The 25936-nt window shown below is 43.0% G+C and overlaps 1 protein-coding gene across 5 annotated transcripts in view; it reads right to left on the bottom strand.

The window, feature by feature from the left end:
• Window positions 1-128: 128 nt before the first annotated feature.
• LOC108314301 (stimulated by retinoic acid gene 6 protein-like) overlaps window positions 129-25936 on the bottom strand; it is a 51275-nt gene continuing 25467 nt past the window's right edge. For 2 of the 5 annotated variants that reach the window (XM_037743727.1, XM_037743730.1), the window contains 14 exons: window positions 19462-19582; window positions 17479-17524; window positions 15900-16028; window positions 14968-15038; window positions 13124-13235; window positions 10947-11100; window positions 7109-7184; window positions 6069-6150; window positions 5834-5882; window positions 5252-5369; window positions 4061-4180; window positions 2655-2818; window positions 1763-1909; window positions 750-1127 (listed from right to left, as the gene is read on the bottom strand). In XM_037743727.1, the coding sequence (XP_037599655.1) occupies window positions 982-1127; window positions 1763-1909; window positions 2655-2818; window positions 4061-4180; window positions 5252-5369; window positions 5834-5882; window positions 6069-6150; window positions 7109-7184; window positions 10947-11100; window positions 13124-13235; window positions 14968-15038; window positions 15900-16028; window positions 17479-17524; window positions 19462-19582 (1535 nt within the window). In that variant the 3' untranslated portion in view covers window positions 750-981. Of the gene's footprint in view, window positions 1128-1762; window positions 1910-2654; window positions 2819-4060; window positions 4181-5251; window positions 5370-5833; window positions 5883-6068; window positions 6151-7108; window positions 7185-10946; window positions 11101-13123; window positions 13236-14967; window positions 15039-15899; window positions 16029-17478; window positions 17525-19461; window positions 19583-25936 lie in introns of all 5 variants that reach the window. The other 3 variants (XM_037743726.1, XM_037743728.1, XM_037743729.1) reach the window with 3 other exon arrangements.

Here is a 25936-nt window from a genome sequence, read left to right as displayed (position 1 = left end):
TTTTTTTTGAGACAGGGTCTCACTCTGTTACCCAGCCTAGAATGCAGTGGCACAGTCATGGCTCACACTGTAACCTTAAACTCTTGGGCTCAAGCAATCCTCCCACTTCAGCCTCCTAAGAAGCACAGGACAAATGTCCAAGCCTCCTGGCATGACATTTGGCCCTTCTTGGGATGGTCTTGGCCAGCCCCTAGAGCTCTGTAACCTGACATGTCACATGGCTCACCCTCCTCAAACATGCTTGAGGCTTTCTAGCTCACACAACTTTACTCTTGTGATCCCCCACTAGAATACCTGCCCACCCTGTCTTTGTATCTTCAGACAGGTGGCTTTTCCAAGTAATCTCACCCTTCTCAGAAAGAATCTGTGCATCTGCTGTATGACTAAGGCCCAAGTTAGCTCTGATCCATTCCCCTCCCATATCAGTGGTGATGGGAGAGAAAGCCTGTTGTATGCCTGCAAAGGTCCAACAAAATTGGGGGCCAGAATCATGGAGTTCCTTCTTTCCCATCTGTGATAAAGCCTGGCAAGACAGAAGCAATGAGGATGCTGTCGGATTGAAATCCACATTCTGTTCCAGAGAAAAATGGGATCTGATGGTTAAACTCTCCTGATGTACATATTTTACTACCTTCTCCAGTGACATAAAATTCTGCCTTGTAGGTAAACTAAGTGCTTTTTACCAGGTAACTCTCCAAGGCTGCCTACCCACAATGGATAGTGGAAGTCATTAATGGGCAAAGTTTGTTCAACAGACTTTTCTTTAGTTTTTTAATCTTTTTTGCCAAGGGAGTAAAATAGTCAGGCTTCATCCCTCAGTCCAGGTGGCCATTCCATGAGTAGCCAATGTTGTCTACTGTCTGCATGGATGGTGCCTGTGCCATCCCATTTCGTTGCAGGAGACAGCTGCTGGTTAGACTGAGCCCTCTCTTGGTGGCAGATGTCCTAGCCTGGCCTTGGAGCAGATGATGGGGGCCAGCATCAGCTCTCCGAACATGTCATCAGAATTTGGGACTCCTGGGAACTGTGCCCTAATTTTGATTTTCTGAGCATGACGAGTCTTGGGTTCTTGATTAGGGTCTGCAACAGGAGCCACCTTGTTCTGGACCTAGCTGAGACACGGGGACCTAGGATAGAATCAGAGCAGACAGACTGAAGAAAGGAGGGGGTCTCAGGGAGGGGAACTCCCTCTCCAAAGCATTTGAAAGAGCTGCCTGGAATGTGTAAGATGTGGTAGAAGGAGCTAGACTGGGACTCCTGGGGACATGAGGGAGGTCGGAGAGATGTAAGTTGTCCCTCAGAATTGAGTATCTACAGTGTTGGAAATAGCAATGAACATTATTAATCTGAGCCCTAGAGAGTCTGAGCCCTAGAGGGGTAGAGAGCCTCAGGGATCTTGTGGTAAGCAACAGGGCAGAATCATCAAAATGTAGCCTCATCTTGGAGTGCATCTGCCATGTAGCCTGGGATAAGGGTTGGAGACTCAAACAAATGGAGAACTCCACTAGCAGAACTAGAGTTCACTTCCAGGAACAAGGCAGGAGGCCAGTTAACAGGACAAGGACACAAGGCCTGAGTGGGTCCCATAGTCAGGTTGACTGGGAGCTAAGCCTCCTGGGCTTCCTAGTTCAAAGAGAGCCTGGAATTTGGAGAAAAGGAGCAGGAACAGTGGACCGTGGGGCACCTCAGGGATCCCAGGGAGTCTGAGGGTATTTACTTCCTGTTGTCTGAATCCAGCGTAGGTCCAAACAGGAGCCGTTACCTGCCGACTGATTTAGGCACCAGTATTTGGTGGTCTGCTGCAGCTTCCTCTCCCTATGATCTGTGATCAGAATGTGGCAAAAGCTGACGAGCACAGGGTTGGTGTGGTAATGGTCCACGTAGAGCATGCCGATCCATGCACTGAACCCTGAAATCCAGAGGCAGGTCAGGCCAGGCAGTACCTCCTGACGTGGCCTGATTTGTGCTTTTCATGATATAACTGCAGAGCCAGTTTGTTCTCCAATGGTGTCTGAGTCTTTTCTGAGAATCTAGAAAATGAGGTATAAAGATCTGCAGTACTCTTATTCTAATAAGAGTATCATATTCTAATATGCCCATTTTATGGGGAGCTCAAAGCTCAAAGGGTTAGGAGCTGCTGTGGCTAATTCCAAGCAAGCATCAGTACATTTATTGAATAGATGAGTGAATGAATGACTCTGGGCTCAGAATAGAACAAAAACTACTTTTGCTTCCCCAGAAATGGCTTTGAATTTGGAGCATTTCAACTGAACAGAACATCTTCTGCACTGTTTCCTACTAACAACACTAATAATTCTGAGATGTGTTCTTTCTAAAAATTTTCAGAGCTGTGCATTCATAAATTAGCTTCTAAGTGTTCAGATAGAATGTGACTACCTTTGACTCCTCTTCCTTTATACCTCAAAGGTCTGCCAAATGGGCAGGAATTTAATAGCCTTGAACTCCCTTTTGACCAGCAGGCTGCATGTGTCTTTATTACTCAGCCTTAAAGCTTCCGCTGAAAGATAAACTCTGAGCATAAATAAAAGGCATGAACTCCAGGCTTCTGATACTTGTCTTCACAGGCAATTGCCACAAAGGTGAAAGACCAGCCCTCTCCAGAGGATGTGGCCGGGTGGGTGCTGATCACTTACCCATGTCTGCTCCCTCATAGCCACTCTGCATGATGGTCCTGTCAATGCGGGCAATCAGCCACATGCCCAGGAAGCAACTGATGAGCAGCCTGGAGAGGCAGGCACCCAGGCCCAGCAGCACATTGTAGAAAAACAGGAAGTAGCTGAAGTTGTGGAATGCTTTCCTACAAACAGAAGCCGGCCCAAGGCACCACATTTCAATAGAGCAAGGTTGCTGGGCTGAGGGACTCTGGAGTCTCCCAGACCCAGGATCAGATCCTGCAGGTCCAGGCTCAAAGCTTTGTGACCTCGTGCCATCAACGGGAGCTGACTGCCCTCACCTCACAGCACTGGTATGAGTAGTGGCTCAGGTAGTGGTGGGGGCCACTAAGTTCAGTGAAGGACAAATGTCAGTGGGGACAGCCATTGTTTCATGCAATCCTTGGGGTCTGAGGCTTCCTCCATGGTAAGAAATTGCATAGGGCTGCAGCTGGGTCAGTGATTATGGCAGAAGTGGGGCTTCTCCATGTCTGTTGCACCAGGGACCTATTCCCAGCTGCAGCTGTTCCAACATCTTCCAAAGGAAATTTCCCAAATGACCACCTGATCATGTGGTTTCCTGTTGCCTCTAGAATAAAGCCCAAACTTTGTATCCTGAGTTTCAGCCCCCTCACTGCCCCCAGAGGTCTTCTGGTCTTGTTTCTTTGTGTCCCCTTCCTGTCACTCATTAAGGCCATTGCATGGCAACCATTTAGGATTCTTACTCTTCTCCTAACACATCCTGCTGTTTTGTGGCTTCCCGCCTTTGTCCTTGTGGTGTTGGCTGCTGGCCATATCCTCTCCTCTTCTCTGCCTGTAGAAATCCTACTGTCCTGCTGACCTCATCTCCAGAGTCCCATCTGCAGTGGCGTTAACCACCCCTGCCTCTCCTCCGGTTTGTCTTGTATTCCTTTGCACTCCCTGGTGTCCTCTGTTCTTGTTTATGTGCCTGTTGTCTGTTCCAGTGGACTGAGCTTCTCACAGGCAGATTGTGTTGGGATTATCTCTTTACCCTCATGCCCATGTTATTCCCCCAATGAATGGACAGCTTTGAATGAACGAATTAGAAAGGATTTCCATGTGCCGAGCACTATTGTTCTAAGTTCATATTTTAACACATTTCATCCTTACAACGCCTCTTTGAGATATACACAATTATTTGTAAATGGGGAAACTGAGGTTCATAGTAAGCTCCCACATGTGACATGGCTCCTAAGGGGTAGAGCCAGGATCTGGACCCCAGCAGTCTAGCTCCAGAGCCCACCACTGACCCACCGTACCTGGCCTTCGCAGAGAGTATAGGGCCTGCACAAGAACCTGCCATGGGGGACAGGGAGGGACTCAGAGGCAAAGGCCCACAATTCCCTCATTCCCTCCTTCACCATCACCTGTTGTTGAGAGCCAGGGGCTTCTGCTTGTCAGCTGCGCCCAGCTTTGGCTGTAGGAAGAAGCTGGTGGCGATCCACATCTGCAGGATCATGAGACCCACAACAATGGATATGGTGAGGCTGAAACAGAGTGGGGCCATCCTGAGGTGGTCTTTTCCCCTCTGCCAGGCCCTTCTCTGATGCCCAGTGAGAGAGAGGAGAGAGGCTGACCACCTGGCAGAACAGTTGTAATGTGAGCCCCGTGCTTTATGCTTACAAAGGATTCCCATGCTCACTGTGCACAGGAGAAAAACGAGGCTCACAAAGGGGAGGTGACCTTCCCAAGACCACACGTCGGGTCTTGTGGCTCCGGATCACAGGCCATTACTCCAAGATTTCACTGATGTCCCTTTCTCCAAGGGTGGCAACTGGGTGAGCGGTTTAACAGGTTGGGAACTAAAGAATGGAATGGGGTTTTTGGAAGTTCCTGAGAAGACCACAAAAGAGTGGACAGGACAGGCTCTGCTCCCAACTCACAGGTGGCTTGAGGCAAGTATGGAATCAAGAAACTTAGAGCAGGGAGGGTCCCCAGAGAGCACTGTGTGCCGTGTTGACATCCCCTGAGTGGCAATGAGAGATAGTGGCTAAAAGGAGGCATTGGTTTCAGATTGCCCAGCTCCCAATCCTGAGTCTTGCCCCTGCTTGGAGGAAATGCTTAGTCTCTCTGTGCCTCTGTTCCCTGCTCTGCAAAATGGAAGGTAACATAAGTACCAAATTCATATATAGGCTTTCTGAGAAAAGGTGCATACTAAATGCTCAATGAAGCCAACATTCACTTTGTCTTCCAGATGTATAAACTGAGGCCCAGAGAAGTGGATTAACTTACCCCAGGTCACACAGCAGATCCAAAAGCTTTGCCAGGATTCCCTGCCTCCTTCCATCATACTGCCTTGCCTCCCGTTTTACCTTCCTAAACCTCAATTTTCCCAGCTGGAAAATGGACATACATGTATCCCACACATACACATGGTTGTGAGGGCATAACGGAATGGTGTGAAACGCAGCCTTTTGTGAACGCTGTTTCCCCTCCCCGTGAGTTGCTATGACGGCCCATCTTAAGGTCAGGGCAAAGACCATGTGCCCACACAGCAGCTCGAACTGCACCCCAGCTCTCAGAACATGGCAATGACAGGACGCCCGCCCAGCACTTACATCCCGATGCCCAGCCCTCGCAGCATCTCCAGGCCCTGTTTGTGGACGATGGGCAGCACCAGGCCGTACATGATTGCCATGCCACATAGGCTCTGCACCACGTGAATGATGAGGTAGCCTGGGAGCGAAGGGGAGATGCTGGTAACTCAAGGTCCTTCGTGAGCCACTCCCACACCCCTTCCTGCAGGCCACCCTCTAGCCTCCTCCCACCAGACACCCTGGCACGCTTATCTGTTTCTTCTGCCTGGCAAGGCCTCACCTTCCTTCCCGTTCACTTCCTACTCCACCTGTCAGGTGCAGTTCAAGTGTTAACTCCCCTAGAAGGCATCTGAAACCTGCCCTGGGGCTGGATAGTCACAGTCTCCTCTGGGTCACCACCACCCTTAGCATACACACTCCCTGGGTTCAGGACTGTGGTGAGGAAGACCTTGAGACTATGTTTCACCTTCTGTCTTGACAGTCCCTCAATGGCAGAGGCTAGGGCTGCTTCTGACCACCTCTCTCCTCCCCACTCATAGCCAGGACTCGCCAGGTGATGAGGGGATGTGTGATTAATTAAATGGGTCACCTAATGGCACTTACCCCATAGAATATAGGCTATTTGCCAGCCAGAGTACCTTGCAATGGCCACCTGAGGTTTAAAAGGAAAAAGGGGTCTCAGAGCAGGAGGAAAACTTCATAACCTCTGCCACATGTGCCCAACATCCCTTTCTCATTGGAAGTTCACCCACAAACCCAGTGAGGTGGGTGCCATGCTCATCCTCAGGTTTTAGCATAGGGCTTAGTCTAGATCAGAGAGAGACCTTGACAGACTCACCACGCTCTCCGATGAGGCCGGGTTATGGAACTTCAAAGGCAGAAAGTGTTTATCTCCTGCCCAGAGCCTCTTTATGTGCTTTCTGGAAAAGACATGGGACATCAAGTAGTGCCCATAACTGATAGTTCTTTGTGAGTGATTAGAGTCACAAAGATATCATAGGAAGGCCTGCAAGGCTGATGGTGGGCAGCCTAGCCTCCCTGTGCCGACTGCAGCTCACCGAGGATCTCCAAGTTGCCTTAAAAGTCTTGAACTTTAGTACAGATTACATCTTGTAAAAATAATATGCATTTATTGAGTCATAATAGTGACTGAATCTGATAGATGAGATTATGTGTGGCCAGCTGGCCTGCCTGCCTGCCTGCCTGCCTTCCTTCCTTCCCTCCCTCCCTCCTTCCTTCCTTTCTTTTTTTCTTTCTTTCCTTCCTTCCTTCTTTCTTTCCTATTTTTGCAGTTGAGAAAGCTAAAAATCAACAAAATTAAATAACTTGACCAAGCAATTAGCAGATGATCAAGTCTTTCTGGCCCCAGAGACTTTCTTTCTTTCTCTTTCCCTTCCTTCCTTCCTTCCCCTCCCTCTCTCTCTTTCTTTCCCTCAATCTCTTTCCCTCCCTCTCTCTCTCCCTCCTTTCTTCTTCCCTTCCTGCCTTCTCCCTTCTCTCTCTCTCTCTCTCTCTCTCTCTCTCTCTCTCTTTCCTTCCCATCTCAGCTCACTGCAACCTCTGCCTCGAAGGTTCTGGCAATCCTCCCACTTCAGCATCCCAAGTAGTTGGGACTATAGGCACATGCCACCATGCCCAGCTAATTATTTTATTTTATTTTATTTTATTTTTGTAGAAACAGGGTCTCACTATATTGCCCAGGCTGGTCTCAAATTCCTAGACTCAAGCCATCCTCCTGCCTAGGCCTCCCAATGTGCTAGAATTACAGGTGTGGCCACTGGAGCTGGCCTATTTTTCTTTCTATATTTTCTAATTTTTCTATGATGTCATATATATTCCTGGTGAAAGATGCACAAATGATTCTGAAAGTGATCTTACCTGTAACAGACCAAAATGTGGAAGAGATAGCTCACACACGTGAGCGAGGCAGGCAAAATGGTTGCCACCCAGACTCCTGAAATATGAAAAGTGATATGAGAAGCCTCGAAAAATTAACATGAAACAGAATTTTCAAAATGCAGAATACTGCACCACAAAGTACTAAGCAAATGAAGTAGACTTTAACACATTTCTTGTGTTAGTAAACTTTTGCTCATTTTCTGTTTTATTTTAGCTGCATAAACCCTTAGTATATTTCCTGCATAATCTTCTCATTTTGTGCTATTTTCACTCTACAGTGAATAAAGGAAGAAAAATTATGGAGTATTTTCCATACATCATAAATAGCCTCTGATGGACAGAGGCTATTTTCATGGGAAAAACATATTTGACCTCTAATTGCCACTTTTTGGGAGGAGTGTTGGTTATACCTCAACTGGGTACAAAGGTAACTGGGGTCAAGATGTCTTGACTATTTACTCATCCACCCTTCAGCAAGTTTTGATATTGAGAATCTAATGTGCTTTTACAGAGATTGTGTGAGTTCATGAGAGAGGGATGTAGAAACAGGGAAGGAAGATGATTTGTTGTTTTAAAAACTTCTGTAGAGCTGATTATCAATAGGTACAGAAAAAGCATTTGACAAAATCCAGCATCTCTTTACAATTAAAAACATTCAACATCTGGTGTTCTGTTGCACAGTACAGTAGCTATAGTTAACAATAATGTGTTGTATATTTCAAAATAACTAGAAGACAGGATTTTGAATGTTCTCGCCACAAATAAATGATAAGTGTTTAAGCGGATGGGTCTACTACTTTAATCATTGGTCAATGTATATACGTATTTAAACATCACATTGTATCTAATAAGTATGTACAGTGTTTATGTGTCAATTCAAAATAAAACAAAACGACACTACTCAACATATTAGGAATACAAAATGACTTCCTTAGCCTGATAAAGAGCACCTGCTAAAAACCCACAGTTAACATCACACTTGATGGTAAAAGACTGAATGCTTTCCCCCTAACCTCAAAACACCTTATCTACTCTCATCAATTCTAGTCAACATTGTACTAAAGGTTTGGGCCAATGCAATTAGGCAAGAAAAAGAAAATAAAATGCATCCAGATTGGAAAGGAAAAAATAAAACTTTCTATGATCTCATATATAGAAAAACCAGGAAATACACAAAAAACTATTAGAACTAATAAATTAGTACAGCAAGGTTTACAGGACATCAGAGAAATATATAAAAGTCAATTGTATTTCTATAAACAAGCAATAAACAATCTGAAAATGAAATAAGAAAATGATTACATTTACAATAGTACCAAAAAAATAAAATAATAAATTTAGCAAAGGAATGTACTACTTGTACACTGAAAATCACAAAAGATTTTGAAAAAAATTAAAGAAGACCTAAATTACAGGAAAGACTTCCCATGTTCACATATAGGATATTCATTGTTAACACAGCAATACTACCCAAATGGATCTATAGATTCAACTCAATTCCTATCAGAATTCCAGTTCCATCTTAGCATTAATTGACAAGCTAATGCTAATATTCATATAAAAATGAAGGGACCTAGAATAGGCAATAAAATCCTGAAAAAGAGAAAGAAAATTACAGGACTTACTGTTCCTAATTTCAAACTTACTACAAAGCTATAGCAATGAAGGCACTGTTATACAGACATAAGAACACAAAAATAGATCAACGGAATAGAATTGAGAATCCAAATTAAGCCTTCATACTTATGGTCAATTTATTATCAACACAGATAACAAGACAATTCAATGGAGAAAAATGTGTTTTTTGAAAAATTGTGCTGGAACAACTTGATATTCACATGTAAAACAATGAATTTAGACTCCTACCTCACACCATACATAAAAATGAGCTCAAAATGGATCAAGGGCCTAAATATAAGAGCTAAAACTTAAAAAGTCTTAGAAGAAAATATGAGAAAAATCCTTGTGACCTTGGGTTAGGCAATGGTTTCTTAGATAAGACAACAAAAGCACAAGTGATATAAGAAAAAAGCAGATATATTTGGCTTCATCAAAATTGGAAACATTTGTGTTTCAAAAGACAGCATCAAAAAAAGTGAAAAAGCAATCTGAAAAGTAGAAAATATTTTCAAATCATATATTTCATAAGGGATTTGTAAAATATTTTCAAATCATGTATTTCATAGGGGATTTGTATACAAAATATGTAAGCACACTTACAGCTCAATAAATAAACGGGCAAATAATATAATTTTTAAATGATCAAAGAATCTGAATAGATATTTCTCAAAATAATATATACAAATGGCCAGTACATATAAAGATACTAAACATTATTAGCCACTAAAGAAATGAAAATAAAAACAACAGTGAAATTCCACTGCATCTCCACTAGATGGCTATAAAAAGATGGATAATAATAAGTGCTGGTGAGGATGCAGAGAAATTGGAATTCCCACAATCCTGGTTCGAATAAACAGTGATGCAGCTACTTTTGAAAGCAGTCTAGTAGTTCAACAAAAGGTTAAAGATAGAGTTGTCATATGTTTAACCATCTGTTCCACTCCTAGATATATACCCAAAATATATAAAAATATATATGAAAAACTTGTATATCCATAGATATATCACTGGAATATGTCATTTCCATTTTAAGACAAAGTGCCTTTCTTATTGTCTAGGGCAAAGGACCTGAATAGACATTTCTCAAAAGAAGACATACCAATGGCCAACTAGCATATAAAAAAAAATGTTCATCATCACTAATTATCAGCGAAATACAAATCAAAACCACAATGAAATATCACCTTATACTTGTGAGAATGGCTATTATAAAGAAGACAAGAGATAAGTGTTGGCAAGGATGTGGAGAAAAAGGAACTCTAGTATACTGTTAATGTGGCTGTAAATTAGTACAACTTTTCCTCAAAAAAGTAAAAAAGCAATTACCATATGATCCACCAATCTCACTACTTGGTACATATCCAGAGGAAATGAAATCAGTATATTGAAGAGATATCTGCACTCATATTTTCAGTGCAGCACTGTTCACAATAGCCAACATATGGAATCAACCTAAGTGTCCAACAACAGATGAATGAATAGAGAAAATACGTCATACATTGTATACGATGGAATACTACCAAGCCTTTAAAAAGAAGGAATCCTGCCATATGTGACAACATGGATGAACCTGGAGAACCCTACATTAAGTGAAATAAGCCAGGCACAGAAAGACAAATACTGCATGATCTCACTTATATGTGGAATCTAAAAGAGGTGAACTCATGAAAGCAGAGTAGAATGGTGGTTACCAGGGGCAGGCAGGGGTGTGAGAGGTGTAATTGGGGAGATGGGGGTCAAAGGATACATAATTTCAGTTAGACAAGAGACTAAGTTAAAAAGATCTATTTTTAAGTGACTTTCAAGTAAAATTTGAAAGACATAAATGAACATTTCATAAAGAAAGACCAAGGCTTGGTGCTTCATTTTTTCAAAATAGAAAATATAGAATCATTTTAGTATTTTCCATTGGAATTGAGGCAAAATGGGCAACTTAAGATAAGAAAATTTTCAGGGCATGTTCATTTCAGGTCCAGCTTCATTAAAGAAATGGCTGTGTCTTGACCCCTTTGTCTTTCTAGTCAACCCAGGAAGGTAAACCAGCTCTAACACATTTTTCTCCAAGTGTGGTCATCTCAGCCAGGTATATCAATACTAGCAGCCACAAATACTATATATGTGCACCTGCCATCAGTTACAAGCCCCTCACTCAGTTTCCCACACAGGTGTGGGAACAGGTGGCTTATGATTTTACCTTCGGTAACGCTGATGAGCTGTTTCACCTGCAGGATGCCTGGGGTCAGGATCCCTGAATGGTTCATGGAGTTGATGTAGCTCTCCAGCTTGTTTTCAAACATGTCCAGCTCATCTCTCACATACACAAACATGCAGAACTCGATGACAATGAACTGGGGACAGAGAGCAAAGTTTCCAGGTCTTACTTTAGTCCATCTCATCATGGGAATAACACGTGGATTTTTCTTTGAGGTTGAGGCCAGGGTCTTCCAGGGATTCAAAACTCTTCCGAAAATGATTCTAGACCCTGGCTATTCTAAGATGAATGGCATTTTGAGTTCTTGGGAGACAGGAATCACTTCATGATCTGTTCTTTACCCTCCAGAAAACAAGACAAGGGCCCATAAGGGCTCAAGAAACTCTACAAACATTCATAGAACCAGTAGAAAAGAATGACTAACTTTGAATAAGGGGTGATCTGGGGGACAATTCTATCCCTATCTCCCACTGATTCCCTTCACTGATCTTGGCACACTGGAGAAAGTACTGTTTCCTGTACAAATGTCATGGTTGCCCAATATCTTAGCATCCTGTTGTTATGCCACTGCCTCTATAGTTCCTGCTGTCATTTCACTCCAACAACCCAATTGTGTTTATTTCTGAAAGTGGAGCTCATACACTATCGTGTTCAAGCAGCTGCTAGATCTTGAATGATTTGCTAAACTTCTAGAGCATTTCACCTTATCCTTTTTTACTCTTAAGATCGCAGGTACCTCATACCATGTCTTATCTCCTTCTTATAGACCACGAGGTTCTCCTAGCCCAGGACTGAGCTGAATCAGCTCTTTGCCCTCTTCCAACTCTTAGCACAGTGCTGGCACAGAGTAGATATTCCATAAATATTTAAGAAACAATGTCATTCCAAATGTGTTATTCATTGTTGCAGAGAACTTGAAAGTTATTGCTGTCCCTTAAAATCCATTCTCCCTTCTTTGGGCATGGAGCTAGACTACATTGCCCGGTCTCCCTTATATTGGGTATGTCCACATGACTAAGTTCTTGCCAATGGAAGAGTGGAAGGAATATGTGATACTTCTACAACTAGTCCATGGAAACCCTTCACATACATCTCTCCTTGCTTTGCCCCCTTCTTGACTATGTGCAGATGGTGATGAGGTTCTCCAGGATGGTGAAGGCACATGACGGAAGAATTCTGGGTTCCTGAATGAGTACATCTTCCCCTACCTGAACACCCAACTCATCACTGTTGTGTAGATAAAAAATATATACTGTTAAGCCACAGGAATTTAGGAGGTTATCTGGTACGTCAGCATAACCTAACAAATACACTCACCTAAAAACTTAATCACAGGATTTACTTAAATAGGTATTTTCCTGGTACATTTAAAAGAAACAGAAGACAATTTAGCCTTGCCATTTTCATGCATCCATTTTGACTCTACTTTTAACTCAGCCATTTTATCTCAGATAACTTTGACCACACAAAATGTTTTGATCCTATGCTTAATAAAACGTTGAAGTCAGAATTATGCCAGTACTTAAAATTTCTTATTGAGAAAGCAAACTTAAAAAAGAATGTTTAATCTGCTTAAAAATATAGTACAGTAAACCAACTCTAGTTATCTGCTTTTATTTTTAGTTCAATGAAAATAAATTCAATTATTAATTTATAATAAATTCAACAATTTTAAATTTGATTATTGAAAAATAATTGAAATTATTTTTGTCAGAATCAATTATTTTACATTTAAGTGATTTGATTTTTGCTCACAGAAGAATTTATTAATCACAGATTCTACTATTGTGAGTTTTCTTTAGGGATCATTAGTTCTACCAAGTAAACTTTCCTGGGTCAAATTTTGCATATCAAAACGTTCTTAAATATATATTTTTGTCATCAGGTTTTAGTTGATACTAAATTTCACCATGTGGCACTTTAATCATCATGAGTTTTACTTTTTGTGGATTATTTTTACTGGTCATATTCACCATGTGGGTAAAAGTGTCCTTGGAATCAAAATAGTGTTATTGAAGCACTGTACTTCTTTGATTTACCAAGATTCAATTTTGACCCAACTCTTTAGGAACATGCTGCTTGCCTCAAAGACTCCATAACCCTAGCCCCAACCCTGCCCCATTCATAAAATATAAAGAGCTTTTCTTAGTGCTACTTACAAGGTACAGGCAGATGAAAGCCAATACAATGGTTCCAATCATTCTGCTTGGGAATTGAAAGCAGGGATCCCACTCGTATATCCTGGTTTGGAACCAAGACTTTTTTTCTTCTCTGTGGATGAGATATAAATATCAAAAGATGAGAGGTTGGTAGGAAAACAAATGTCTGATTCATCTTAAAATAGCCCCACCTTCTTTTTATCTTAGAGTATATTGTAAAAAGAGATCACTGTTAGCTTCCATGGTTTTCATTTTCCCCTTATTCTTAAGGACAAAAACTGGATTTTATTTTGTGCAGAAATTCACCAAACTAAAAGTTTAAAGTTCCCAACCTGTCTTGCAGCTTAGAGTGACCAGACTAAATCCGGGCCAACAAAATGTGGCCACAAGTGTGGTGTGGGGCTTTGGAGAGAACACTCAGATGGAACTAACACAGCTGGGAAAGCTTCTTTGCCTTGCCTTGCCTGCTGTCTGAAATGCAGATGTGGTGGGTGGTCCAAGCTGGAGCTCCAGCAGCCACATTGGACCATGAGACAGCATTGAGGATGGAAAGCACATACATGATGCTAGAGCATAAACACAGGTGATTGGTGAACTGTCATGGTAGGCAGTACAGGGTCAGGATAGATTGCTCACCTTTAGAGTTATTTTATTAGAGAAAGTAATAAATCTCTCTCTTGGTTGTGCCACTATTATTTTGTGTTTTCTACTACATGTAGCCAAACTGAATTCTAACCAAAGTACTAGCTTTGCCACTGCATGACCATGGACCAGACACATCCCTTCTCTGGGGCATATGCCCACATGCGTAGTGAAAAGGGCAGATGTGGTGGTGGCTTGTATGATTCCGAGATCTGGTGCTTTTGCCTGGCAACATGAATATCCTCCTCTACTGGAAACAGCACCTCAGTTTTGTTTTGTTTCATTGTTTTTTTGATACAGGGTCTTGCTCTGTTGCCCGGGCTGGAGTAATGTGGTCACTGCTGAGTGCAGTAGCGTGGTCACCACTTACTGCGGCCTTGACCTCCTGACTCAAGTGATCCTCCCACTTCAGTCTCCCAAGTAACTGGGACCACAGACGTGCACCACACCTGGCTAAATAGTTCATTTTTTGTAGAGATGGGGTCTCGCCATGCTGGCCAGGCTGGTCTTGAACTCCTGAGCTCAAGCGATCCTCCTGCCTAAGCCTCCCAAAAGTACTGGGATTACAGGCATGAGCCGCCACGCCCAGCCTAACGCCTCAGTTTCTATTTGGGGAACCACCACTCCCTGTCCCTGGGTAAGATGCTGATCCCACTTCCTAGCTCTGGAGGAAACGGAGGGACATGTGACTCAGGCTTAGCCGATCAGTGCACTCCAATCCCTGCCACAGTAACTGGTTCCAGGGAGGTGTGTGATCCAATTTGATCCAGTGAAACACGTTCGTGGGACTTTCATTTGAATAACTGGAAAGCAGCATTTGTCTGTCTTCTGGGATTAAACCAGGAGTGTATAAACATAGAGAGTCTGGGCGCCACCATGTGGAGGAATCCCACTTAAATAGGAGGCCGACACAGTAAAGCAGAGCTGAGGGGAGATGGAGGGCGAGAGACCTGGATTTGATCATATCAGTTAAGCCTGTGGATCCAGCTTGCCTGAAACTGACTACCTCTAGACTTTTTAGTGATGGGAGCCCATAAGTTTCCTTTTTTACTTCAATCCAGTTTGAGTTGGGTATCTGTTTTTAGCAAATGAGGGTCTTGATCACTACAGTGCCTTTCTGATCATCCCAGGCTCTGTCACATCATCAGGGCTCATCAGAGTGGATGCAAACCTGCAGGTGAATGAACAGAACTGTGGCTTACTGTGGGCGGGGTGTCCTCAGGAGCTGCTTGACGTGCTCTGCCTGGTGCGCTTCCAGGACAGGCTTTTCTTCCTACGAGACAGCAGACAGGCTTACACTTTGGCTCATAAATTCTTGTTAGGCTTTTGATCTCATTAAGTGGGGGCAATGGTCACAGAGGGCAGGATTTTGGATAGGAGTTGCTCTTTTGGATTTAGCCATGCTGTGGTCAAGATAGGTTTTTTCCTCTCCCCCACATCCCACTGCTGAATTTGCTTCATGTCAAAGAGGCTATGTTTGCCAGTGGTTAAGGGAGAGGCTCCATAACTGAACTGTCTGGGTTCCATTCCTGGATATGTTACAGGTTAGCTATGTGAAAGGAAAATATCTTGGGCCCCCCAAATCACTAAGCTAAAGAGAAAAGTCAAGCTGGGAACTGCTTAGGGCAAGTCTGTCTTCCATGCTATTCAAAGTCACCCCTCTACTCACTGAGATAAATGCATATCTGATTGCCTCCTTTAGAGAGGCCAATCAGAACTCAAAAGAATATAATCATTTGTCTCATCTACCTATGCCCTGAAGCCCCTTCTAGCTGTCCCACCTTTTCAGACAGAACCAACGTTCATCTTACAACTGTCGATGGATGTCTCATGTCTCCCTAAAATGTATAAAACCAAACTGAGCTCTGACCACACGGGGCACATGTTGTCAGGACTTCATGAAGCTGTGTCATGGGTATGTGTCCTCAACTTTGGCAAAATAAACATTCTAAATTAACTGAGACCTGTCTCAGATTTTCATGGTTCCCAGCTAGGAACCTCAGACAACTCAACTCACCTCCGTGCATCCAAGCTTCTGAATTCAGAATGTGAGGTGTAGTAACAGTACTTGCCTCCCTGGCTGTTGTAGGGATGAAACCCATCAGTCCATGCAGTGCTCATACTTAGTACTCACCACCTGGAGCTCCCAGCCAAGGTGCACCCTCAGAGCCTTGACAAACATATACAGGAAGCGGCCCAGCAGGAAAGCGAGGCAGAGCAGTGAGGGCCAGTAGAACACAAGGGTCTCGTACTTCCCCACAAACTGCAACAGAAGCATACCACAATGCGGCTCCAAACAGGTGGGGCCGAGTCACCTGCTGAAGCTGCAGGACTCTTCCTGCCCCAGCTTGCTCCAGCAAGGCCCCCTCTCTCAGGCTTGGCAGTCAGTGGCCAATCCCCCATCTCCCAACCCCCGTCATCAGAATGGGCAGTGAACTTGGGCACAGCAACCCTGGATTCAAGTCTTGGCACCCCCATTTTAGCTAGCTTTCTAGTCTGGGTCACAGAGCAAGACCCTGTCTCAAAACGAAAGTAGTTTTCAAGGTATTTTGTCCTTATTAGAAGCTATTAATAAATGCTTCTTTGGGAAAATATACGAGGAAGAGAGCCAGAGGTGGGTAGATAGATGGGAGGAGGAGGTAAAGAGGGAGAGATACTTAGAGGGAGAAGGAGAAACAAAGACAGAGGAAGAAATAGAATGAGGGAGGTACAGAGGAAGAAAAAACCCATAATTGCCATAAGGCTGGGACCAACACAAGCTGAGGGAAGAGTAACAGTTCTCTCAAGAAGGTACTCATAGATTTTGTGTTTTTAGTTTTATTTTGATGAAAAAGATTGTTTTTCACTGTCTCAAAGCAAATAATATTGTGACTTATCTTTCACACTTTACTGGTTGGTTTCATGTTTTTTACATTTCCAGAGTCATATTACCTCCCACAGGAAATCGGGATTTGAGGTTGTGATGTTCAGGTGCAGGTGGAGATATGCTGAGATGCAGGGCTCATGTCTTCCCTTGATCCTCCTCTCCAACATATGCTTATGGCTAGATAATCACTGCCAGCATTTCTGTGGCTTTCATCTATATATCTATATGCTCTATAATTGAGGTTGTACCAAACATAAAGGTCTGTACCTATGCACTCCTGGCCCAGGTGGCTTTTGTGGGCTCCCCGCAACCTGCCTGGTAGCATTTCTAGGTGCACTGTTACATCCCTCTTTACTGGGGTCCAGGGCTAAAGAGATGAACCAGTTCCCACCAACTCTGAGGACAATGCATGGCAAAACTGGAAAGGGCTCATCTGTTCCAAGTCTTCCACTTTATAGAAAAAGAGATTGGAGCTACACAGAGTGAAAAGAAATTGACTTTGGAGTCAGCCAGACCTGGCCTCAATTCCCAATTCTGCTGCTTCCTATGAGTTACTTAATGTACTTGAGCCTCACTATACTAGTTCCTCACCTGTGAACTAGGTTTGATGAACTTCCCACCCTTGCAGGGCTGCTGAGAGGAGTAAATACGAAAATGCCTGTCTGTGAATGCACACCTTGATGAACATGGGTGCTATATAAATGGAAGCACTGTGAATGACAACAACTACCTTTTTACACACATGAGGAAGTGGAGCCCCAGAAGTGACAGAGGCTTGTTCAAGATCACACAGCAAGCTGACCACAGTGATAGGACTGAAAACCCCAAAAGGCCAACAGAGACTCACCTGCCCATGGGGACACTGTGAAACTTGAAGAACGGTGACAGCAAACCTGCAGGAACAGAAACAAGAGTTTGGGGCCCTGGAGTTCTCTCCCAGCACAGCTCCAGGAGCAGCCCCTGTAAAAATGGCTCGGATTGCACCCACCCGCACCTACCTGTCCCCCTCAGGAAGGCTGATTCCCAGGCCTCCATGGACATCTCTCCCTGATCAGCCATCCTGCTCATGCCAAAGTAGGTGCACACTAAATTCATTCATTCACCTGCCCTCATGGAGGACATAGTGTTGGAATCTGTGATGGCAGAGCAGGAGGCCCTTAGAGAGCTCATCCTCCCTCCTGTCATCATTCAAATGGGAGCTGGAAGTCCAGAGTTGGTAAGGGATTTATCCAAGTTACACATGGGAATGGGCAGACCCAGGTCTCCTGACTCTGTGGCCTGGGCTCTTCTTGCCTCTATGTGGCCTACTTGTAGACTCTGCTCAGAAGTGATGAGCCTTGATGCTTTACCCCATGCCCACCCACACATGCATTCCTGGTCCTGTTCCAGCTTGGGCCATACTCCCATGGTGCCCAAGCTGCTGAGCAATTCCCACCACCCTGTTATCTCCTGGGCAAACGTCTGTCACAGGCTGATGAGATGATATTACGCCACATCTAACCCTGGATACCTTCCATTTAAATTTTTAAAAAGGAAGCCACTCACAAACTTTACAATTGTAGCCACTGGCGTGTCAGTTGCTTGTGAGACCCCTGCCCGTCATCTCTGACTAAGTGGGGCCTAAGAATCCCAGCCCCATAGAAAATGCTGGATGGGGGAAAGAGCCCAGCAAAGGAGTTGGAAACAAAGAAATGAGTCTCAGAGGCTGGAGAGTAGAATTGTTGGAGGGGTTTTCAGTCAACAACTGTTCTCTGGTGTCAGTTCTGTGCCAAGTCTGGTGCCAGTTCTGTGCCAAGTCTGAGGTCACAGAGCTCAACATGAAGGTCAAGAAGCTTGCATCTGGTGGAAGTGATCGTCCTCGAAGCAGGAGTGTACACTTATCCCTAGACATGACCCACACAGGGAATGGGACAAACAGACAAAGAGGCCAGAACACCTGGTACACGCAAGTCTGTCTTGTTCGCCAGGGTTATTTCCTGTCTTGTAGTAGGGATGTAATGGTTGTTGAATGAATAAGTAGATGGATGAAGGAATGTAGGCGTCTTGCGTGGCTGGAGGTATGTGCCAGATACTGTTGGGGGAGGGAGGGAGAGGGAGAGGCTAAACTGTGATGGCCCTGAATGCCCAGCTAAGGCACGGGAACTTTCTCCAAGGCTCCCAAGAGAAGCCATGGCAGCTTTAATGAGAAGCCTCGAAAGGGGCTCCTTTGTCTTCCAGTGGGGTCCCCAGCAGCTTACAGAAATAAGTTTTCCTCAGGAATGGAAAATCAAATACTGTATTCTTACTTCTAAGTAGGAGCTAAGCTGTGGGTGTGCAAAGGCATACAGAATGGTATCACAGACTCTGGAGAGTCAGAAGGGGGAAGGGTGGGAGCATGGAGAAGGAGAAAAAGCTTCAGATCAGGCATAGTGTCCACTACTAGGCTGACGGATGCAAGAAAATCTCAGACTTCACTACGATACAATTCATCCCTATAATCCAAAACCACTTATACCCCAAAAGCTATTGAAATAGAAATAAATAAAATAAGATTATAATTCATTTAAAAAAAAAAAAAAGAAATGAGTTTTCCTAAATCCTTGACTTCTAGGAACACTCTAATCACAAGCAGCCTGGTGTGAAGCAGATAGAATGCCAGCCTGGCCTTCTGAAGCCTCCAATGCTGTCCCCACAATGGGACCGTGGATAGGTCACTCTTGCCCTCCCTGGGCCTCAGTTCTGGGCAAAGGTGTCCCCCAAGGAGAGCTCCCAGGTCGCCTCTAGCCCTGTACCCAGAGTTCAGTCATGCATAAGGAGTCGGGGGAGTGGGGACAGGCAGAGACCGTCTTACCAGATAAGAGAGTAGCAGAAGCCCAGGGTGGAGCTGACCAGCTGGAACTCCGACGAGAGGCAGGCAAAGAAGGGGAAGTGAGACAGGCCAACTTCAAGGCCTCCAATCAGAAGCTCAAAGGCTGGGGAGACAGGGCCAGAGATGCTGTGAGCTTCTCTTAACATTGGGTTTGGGGAGTCCCAAGGAAGTTGTGGTACCTCATGCTGACCTCTAGTCAAGGAGCTCAGAACCCAGTGAAAAGAATGGAATAGCCCCAGCCTAGGGCCAGCAGGAATGCCTTTCAATCGTTCATGCAACAGACCCTTCCTGGTCCCTATTCGATGCCAGGCACTGGGCTTCTATTGACATGAAGGAGACTTGGTCCTTGTACTTGGTGAGCTCACAGTGTGACAGATGGAGACACACTAGATAAACAGACAGGCAAATGAACATGCAAAAATAGTGGCTGAGGGTCAAGTATTGCAACTGCACCAGACTCAGAGAGAGGGGCTGTAGTATGTGCAAAGCTGCTTGTCAACTACAATGCACTGTACACATAAGGGAACAGCCATGTTAATCCTGCACTAACTAGCTCTGAGGTGGATTAACAGCACCCAGTATAATCTAATCATGCATGATGACCTTTTCAAAGTGTCTACTCTACTTGGGAGGCAGAGGTTGCAGTGAGCTGAGATCATGCCACTGCACTTCAGCCTGGGAGACAGTGCAAGACTCTATCTCAAAAACAAAACAAAAACAAAGTGTCTGCTCTGAGCTTGGTCTGGGGCCAGGCACTCAGGACAGGAGGAATGGACAAGGTTCTTGCTTTGAGATGCTGACCATCCAACAGGAAGGACAGGTGGGGAAGTCAGTGGCATGAAATGACTTGTAAGACAGGGACATTCAGCCTGCTGCGAGGACACAAAAGATGAGGCTACTGATCTCACTTGGGGTATCAGGGAAGGCTTCCTGGAGGCAACACAACATAAGCAGGAGATTGTATGATGGAGAGAAGTAGGGAAGGAAGGACATCAAAGGATGGGAGATAATTGGCTGGTCAGTACACGTGTGAATGTGAGTGGTGGAGGGCTGGCGGGAAAGATAAATACAAAAACAATAATTGCAGTGAGGATAGCAGTTGCAGCAGTAAAACATTCTAATCTCTCTGAATTCCTCCCATAGAAATAGAGCAGCTAGAAAGACAAAACTAAAGACTCACAGATAACATCTGCAACAAATCTAGGTGACAAGACCCATTTGATGTCAATGTCTGAGTAAGAGGAAGCAGAAGAAAGGCGAGAGGGGGTCTGAAGACCCAAGAGCTGATGAACTCAAAATTTCCAGCAGACACTAACTAGAAAATGCAGCTGAAGGCCACGATTCATAGGTGAGTACAAGCAGACCTTAATAGGATCTGAAGATGCTGGAGTTGTCTAAGCCCCAGGAAGTTACTATACTAATAATCTAAGGCCCTTCCCAGGACAAAGCCCCCTGCTGAGCATCAATTGCTGGCAGTAGAATCCAAAATGAGGAGTAGCTGGGAAATAATCTGTCTGGACAAGGGTGGAAAAGAGAGGCAGACTCAGAAAGTATGAGGAGATGGATGGATGGATGGAAAGGTGGATAGACAGGTAGACAGATAGGTAGATAGTGGAGAGATGATAGTAGATGGATGGATAATAGACAGTTATTAGGTAGATTATAGATAATAACAATGAGATAGGTTGATAGATAGATGAGACAGAGACATAGTCACATTGTAAAAACTAAAAAGGGAACTCTAGAGCCATAAAGCAAAAAATAATATCTGACCCATCCTACCTACTTGAATTTATAAGAAAACTTATTTCACTTAAAAATGGGCCACAGGTGTGTGTCTGTAGTCCCAGCTACTTGGGGCTGAGGCAGAAAAATCACTTGAACTTGGAAGGCAGAGGTTGCGGTGAGCTGAGATCATGCCACTGCACTCCAGCCTGGACAACAGAGTGAGATTCCATCTCAAGAAAAAAAAATTCAAAGTTATAAGAAAAAAAAAGAATAAGGAGCAGAAAAATATCACTACAGATCACAAAACTACTCCATAAAGAGGCCTGTAAGACAGATGGAAACAAAAATCTAATATTTCAATACAAGCTAAAAGAAATTAAGAAAATGATAGCATCTATGAAGAATCTATAAATCAGAATTTGAAAAACTAAAAAATGAAGTTGTTAAAAAAAAGGAAGATTTGATGACATGTTAGATAACTCAGGAAAAAATTAGAAATACAAGAAAAAAATCATTTTAGAAATGAAGGCCAAAGTAAAACAAACAGAAAATTGATATCCTGAATATACGAAGAACATCTGAAAATAAAGAACACACTATATTTACACTTCCACCTGAAACAAACAAAAATCAGACCAAATATATAAAACAACTGCTTTCAACACGCTTGACTTCAGGCAGCAGAGGACAATAATCACTGAAGGACAGTAAACAAACAAGGTGAGCCCCACAATTTCCCTACCTTAATGTAGAATGCAGTATAGGCAGGGGAAACCCAGGCAGAGCCCTGCAGGTTCCCTGAGTTGAGGAGATAGAACTGAGACTCTGGGAAGACAAAGACAGCTAGAATTTACAGGAGATAGTACTGGAGAGGAGGGAGCTGCACAAAGAGAGAGTTCTGGGAGACAGAGATCTGCGAAGGGTTCCCCTGAGTCTTCAGCTGAGTTCTGACCAGCACAGTTGTGTATGACAGAACCACTTGAAAAGACCAAAGGTAACCATGACTGCTACTCACATAGGTCCAGGATAGTGCCTGTTCTCACCAGCCAGACTGAAAAACTTCACGATATCAAAAGCACAAGCAAATCTGGACTTCCTCAAAATTTAACTTTAATGTATGAAAGGACATTATTAAGAAAGTGAAAAGAAAACCTACAGAATAAGTGAAAGCATTTGCAAATCGTGTATCAGATAAGGATGTAATATACAGAATATATAAAGAAGTCCTACAACTCAACTTCAAAAAGACAAACAACTCAGTAAAAAGATGGCCAGGACTTGAATAGACAAGTCCCCAAGCAAGACATACAAATGACCAATAAGCACATAAAAAGATGCTCAGTATCACTAGTCATTAGGGAAATGCAAATCAAGACAACAATGAGATACTACTGCACACCTATTAGGATGGTTATAATCAACACACACACACACACACACACACACACACACACACACACACAGAGAGAGAGAGAGAGAGAGAGAGAGAATGTTCTTCAAAACCAATGAGAATGAAGACACAACATACCAGAATCTTTGGGACACATTTAAAGCAGTGTCTAGAGGGAAATTTATATCAATAAATGCCCACGTGAGAAGAGAGGAAAGATTGAAAATCAACACCCTATAATCAAAATTAAAAGAACTAGAGGAGTAAGACCAAACAAATTCAAAAGCTAGCAGAAGACAAGAAATAACTAAGATCAGAGTAGAACTGAAGGAGACAGAGACACAAAAAACCCTTCAAAAATCAATAAATCAAGGAGCTGGTGTTTTGAAAAGATCAACAAAATAGATAGACCGATAAAAATAGCCAGACTAATAAAAAAGGAAAGAGAGAAGAATCAAATAGATGCAATAAAAAATGATAAAAGGGGATATCACCACCGATTCCACAGAAATACAAACTACCATCAGAGATTACTACAAACAACTGTATGCATATAAACCAGTAAATTTAGAAGAAATGGATACATTCCTGGGCACGTACACCCTCCCAAGACTAAACCAGGAAGAAGTTGAATCTCTGAATAGACTAATAACAAGGTCTGAAGTTGAGGCAGCAATTAATAGCCTACCAACCACAAGAAGTCCAGGTCTAGATGGTTCATAGCTGAATTCTACCAGACGTACAAAGAGGAGCTGGTACCATTCCTTCAGAAACTATTCCAAACAATACAAAAAGAGGGAATACTCCCTAATTCATTTTATGAGACCAATATCATCCTGACACCAAAACCTGGTAGAGACACAACTAAAAAAGAAAATTTCAGGCCAATATCCATGATGAACATCAATGCAAAAATCTGCAATAAAATATTGGCAAACCAAATGCAACAGCACATCAAAAAGATTATCCATCACAATCAAGTAAGCTTCATCCCAGGGATGCAAGGCTGGTTCAACATACACAAATCTATAAACGTAATCCATCACATAAACAGAACCAAAGACAAAAACCACATGACTATCTCAATAGATGCAGAGAAGGCCTTCGATAAAATTCAACAGCCCTTTATGCTAAAAACTCTCAATAAACTAGGTACTGATGGAACATATCTCAAAATAATAAAAGCCATCTATGACAAACCCATGGCCAATATCATACTGAATGGGCAAAAACTGGAAGCATTCCCTTTGAAAACTGGCTCTAGACAAGGGTGCCCTCTCTCACCAATCCTATTCAACATAGTATTGGAAGTTCTAGCCAGAGCAATCAGGCAAGAAAAAGAAATAAAGCATATTCAATTAGGAAAAGAAGAAGTCAAATTGTCTCTATTTGCAGATGACATGATTGTATATTTAGAAGACCCCATCATTTCAGCCCAAAATCTCCTTAAGATGATAAGCAACTTCAGCAAAGTCTCAGGATACAAAATCAATGTGCAAAAATCACAAACATTCCTATACACCAAGAACAGAAAAACAGAGAGCCAAATCATGAGTGAACTCCCATTCACAATTGCTACAAAGAGAATAAATACCTAGGAATACAACTAACAAAGGACCTGAAAGACCTCTTCAAGGAGAACTACAAACCACTGCTCAAGGAAGAGGACACAGATGGAAAACATTCCATGCTCATGATTAGGAAGAATCAATATTGTGAAAATGGCCATACTGCCCAAAGTAATTTATAGATTCAATGTTATCCCCATCAAGCTACCATTGACCTTCTTCACAGAACTGGAAAAAAACCACCTTACACTTCATATGGAACCAAAAAAGAGCCTGCATAGCCAAGACAATCCTAAGCAAAAAGAACAAAGCTGGAGGCATCACATTATCTGACTTCAAAGTATACTATAAGGCTACAGTAATCAAAACAGCATGGCACTGGTACCAAAACAGAGATATAGACCAATGGAACAGAACAGAGGCCTCGGAAGTAATGCCACACACCTGCAACCAGCTGATCTTTGACAAACCTGACAAAAACAGGCAATGAAAGGATTGCCTGCTTAATAAATGGTGTTAGGAAAACTGGCTAACCATGTGCAGAAAGCTGAAATTGGACCCATTCCTTACACCTTATACAAAAATTAACTCCAGATGGATTAAAAATTTAAACACAAGACCTACTATCATAAAAACCCTAGAAGAAAACTTAGGCAATACCATTCAGGACATAGGCATAGGCAAGGACTTCATGACTAAAACACCAAAAGCAATGGAAACAAAAGCCAAAATAGACAAATGGGGTCTAATTAAACTTAGGAGCTTCTGCACAGCAAAAGAAACAATCATTAGAGTGAACTGGCAACCAATAGAATGGGAAAAAATTTTTGCAAGCTACCCATCTGACAAAGGGCTAATATCCAGAATCTACAAAGAACTAAAACAAATGTACAAGAAAAAAACAAACCCCATCAAAAAGTGGGTGAAGGATATGAACAGGCACTTTTCAAAAGAAGACATTTATAAGGCCAACAAACATACGAAAAAATGTTCATCATCACTGGTCATTAGAGAAATGCAAATCAAAACCACATTGAGATACCATCTCATGCCAATTAGAATAACGATCATTAAAAAATCTGGAGACAACAGATGCCGGAGAGGATGTGGAGAAATAGGTACACTTTTACACTGTTGATAAGAGTGTAAATTAGTTCAACCATTGTGGAAGACAGTGTGGTGATTCCTCAAGTATCTAGAAACAGAAATATCATTTGACCCAGCAATCCCATTACTGGGTATATACACCAAAAGGATTATAAATCGTTCTATTATAAAGACACATGCACATGTATGTTCATTGTGGCACTGTTTACAATAGCAAATACTTGGAACCAACCCAAATGCCCACCAATGATAGACTGGATAAAAAAATGTGGCACATATATACCATGAAATACTATGCAGCCATAAAAAATGATGAGTTCATGTCCTTTGCAGGGACATGTATGAATCTGGAAACCGTCATTCTCAGCAAACTGACACAAGAACAGAAAACCAAACACCGCATGTTCTCACTCTTAAGTGAGTGTTGAACAATGAGCACACATGGACATAGGGAGAGGAACATCACACAATGGGGTCTGTTGTGGGGTGGGGGGGCTAGGGGAGCGATAGCAAGGGGTGGGAGGTTTGGGAGGGATAACTTTAGGAGAAATACCTAATGTAGGTAACAGGGGGATGGAGGCAGCAAACCACCATGGCATGTGTATACCTATATAACAATCCTGCAAGATCTGCACATTTACCCCAGAACTTAAAGTACAATAAA

This window comes from Cebus imitator, unplaced genomic scaffold (assembly GCF_001604975.1).
Source record: "Cebus imitator isolate Cc_AM_T3 unplaced genomic scaffold, Cebus_imitator-1.0 Scaffold149, whole genome shotgun sequence".
NCBI lineage: Eukaryota > Metazoa > Chordata > Mammalia > Primates > Cebidae > Cebus > Cebus imitator.
Note: the sequence above shows the minus strand (reverse complement) of the source record. Positions and strands in the feature narration are given on the sequence as shown.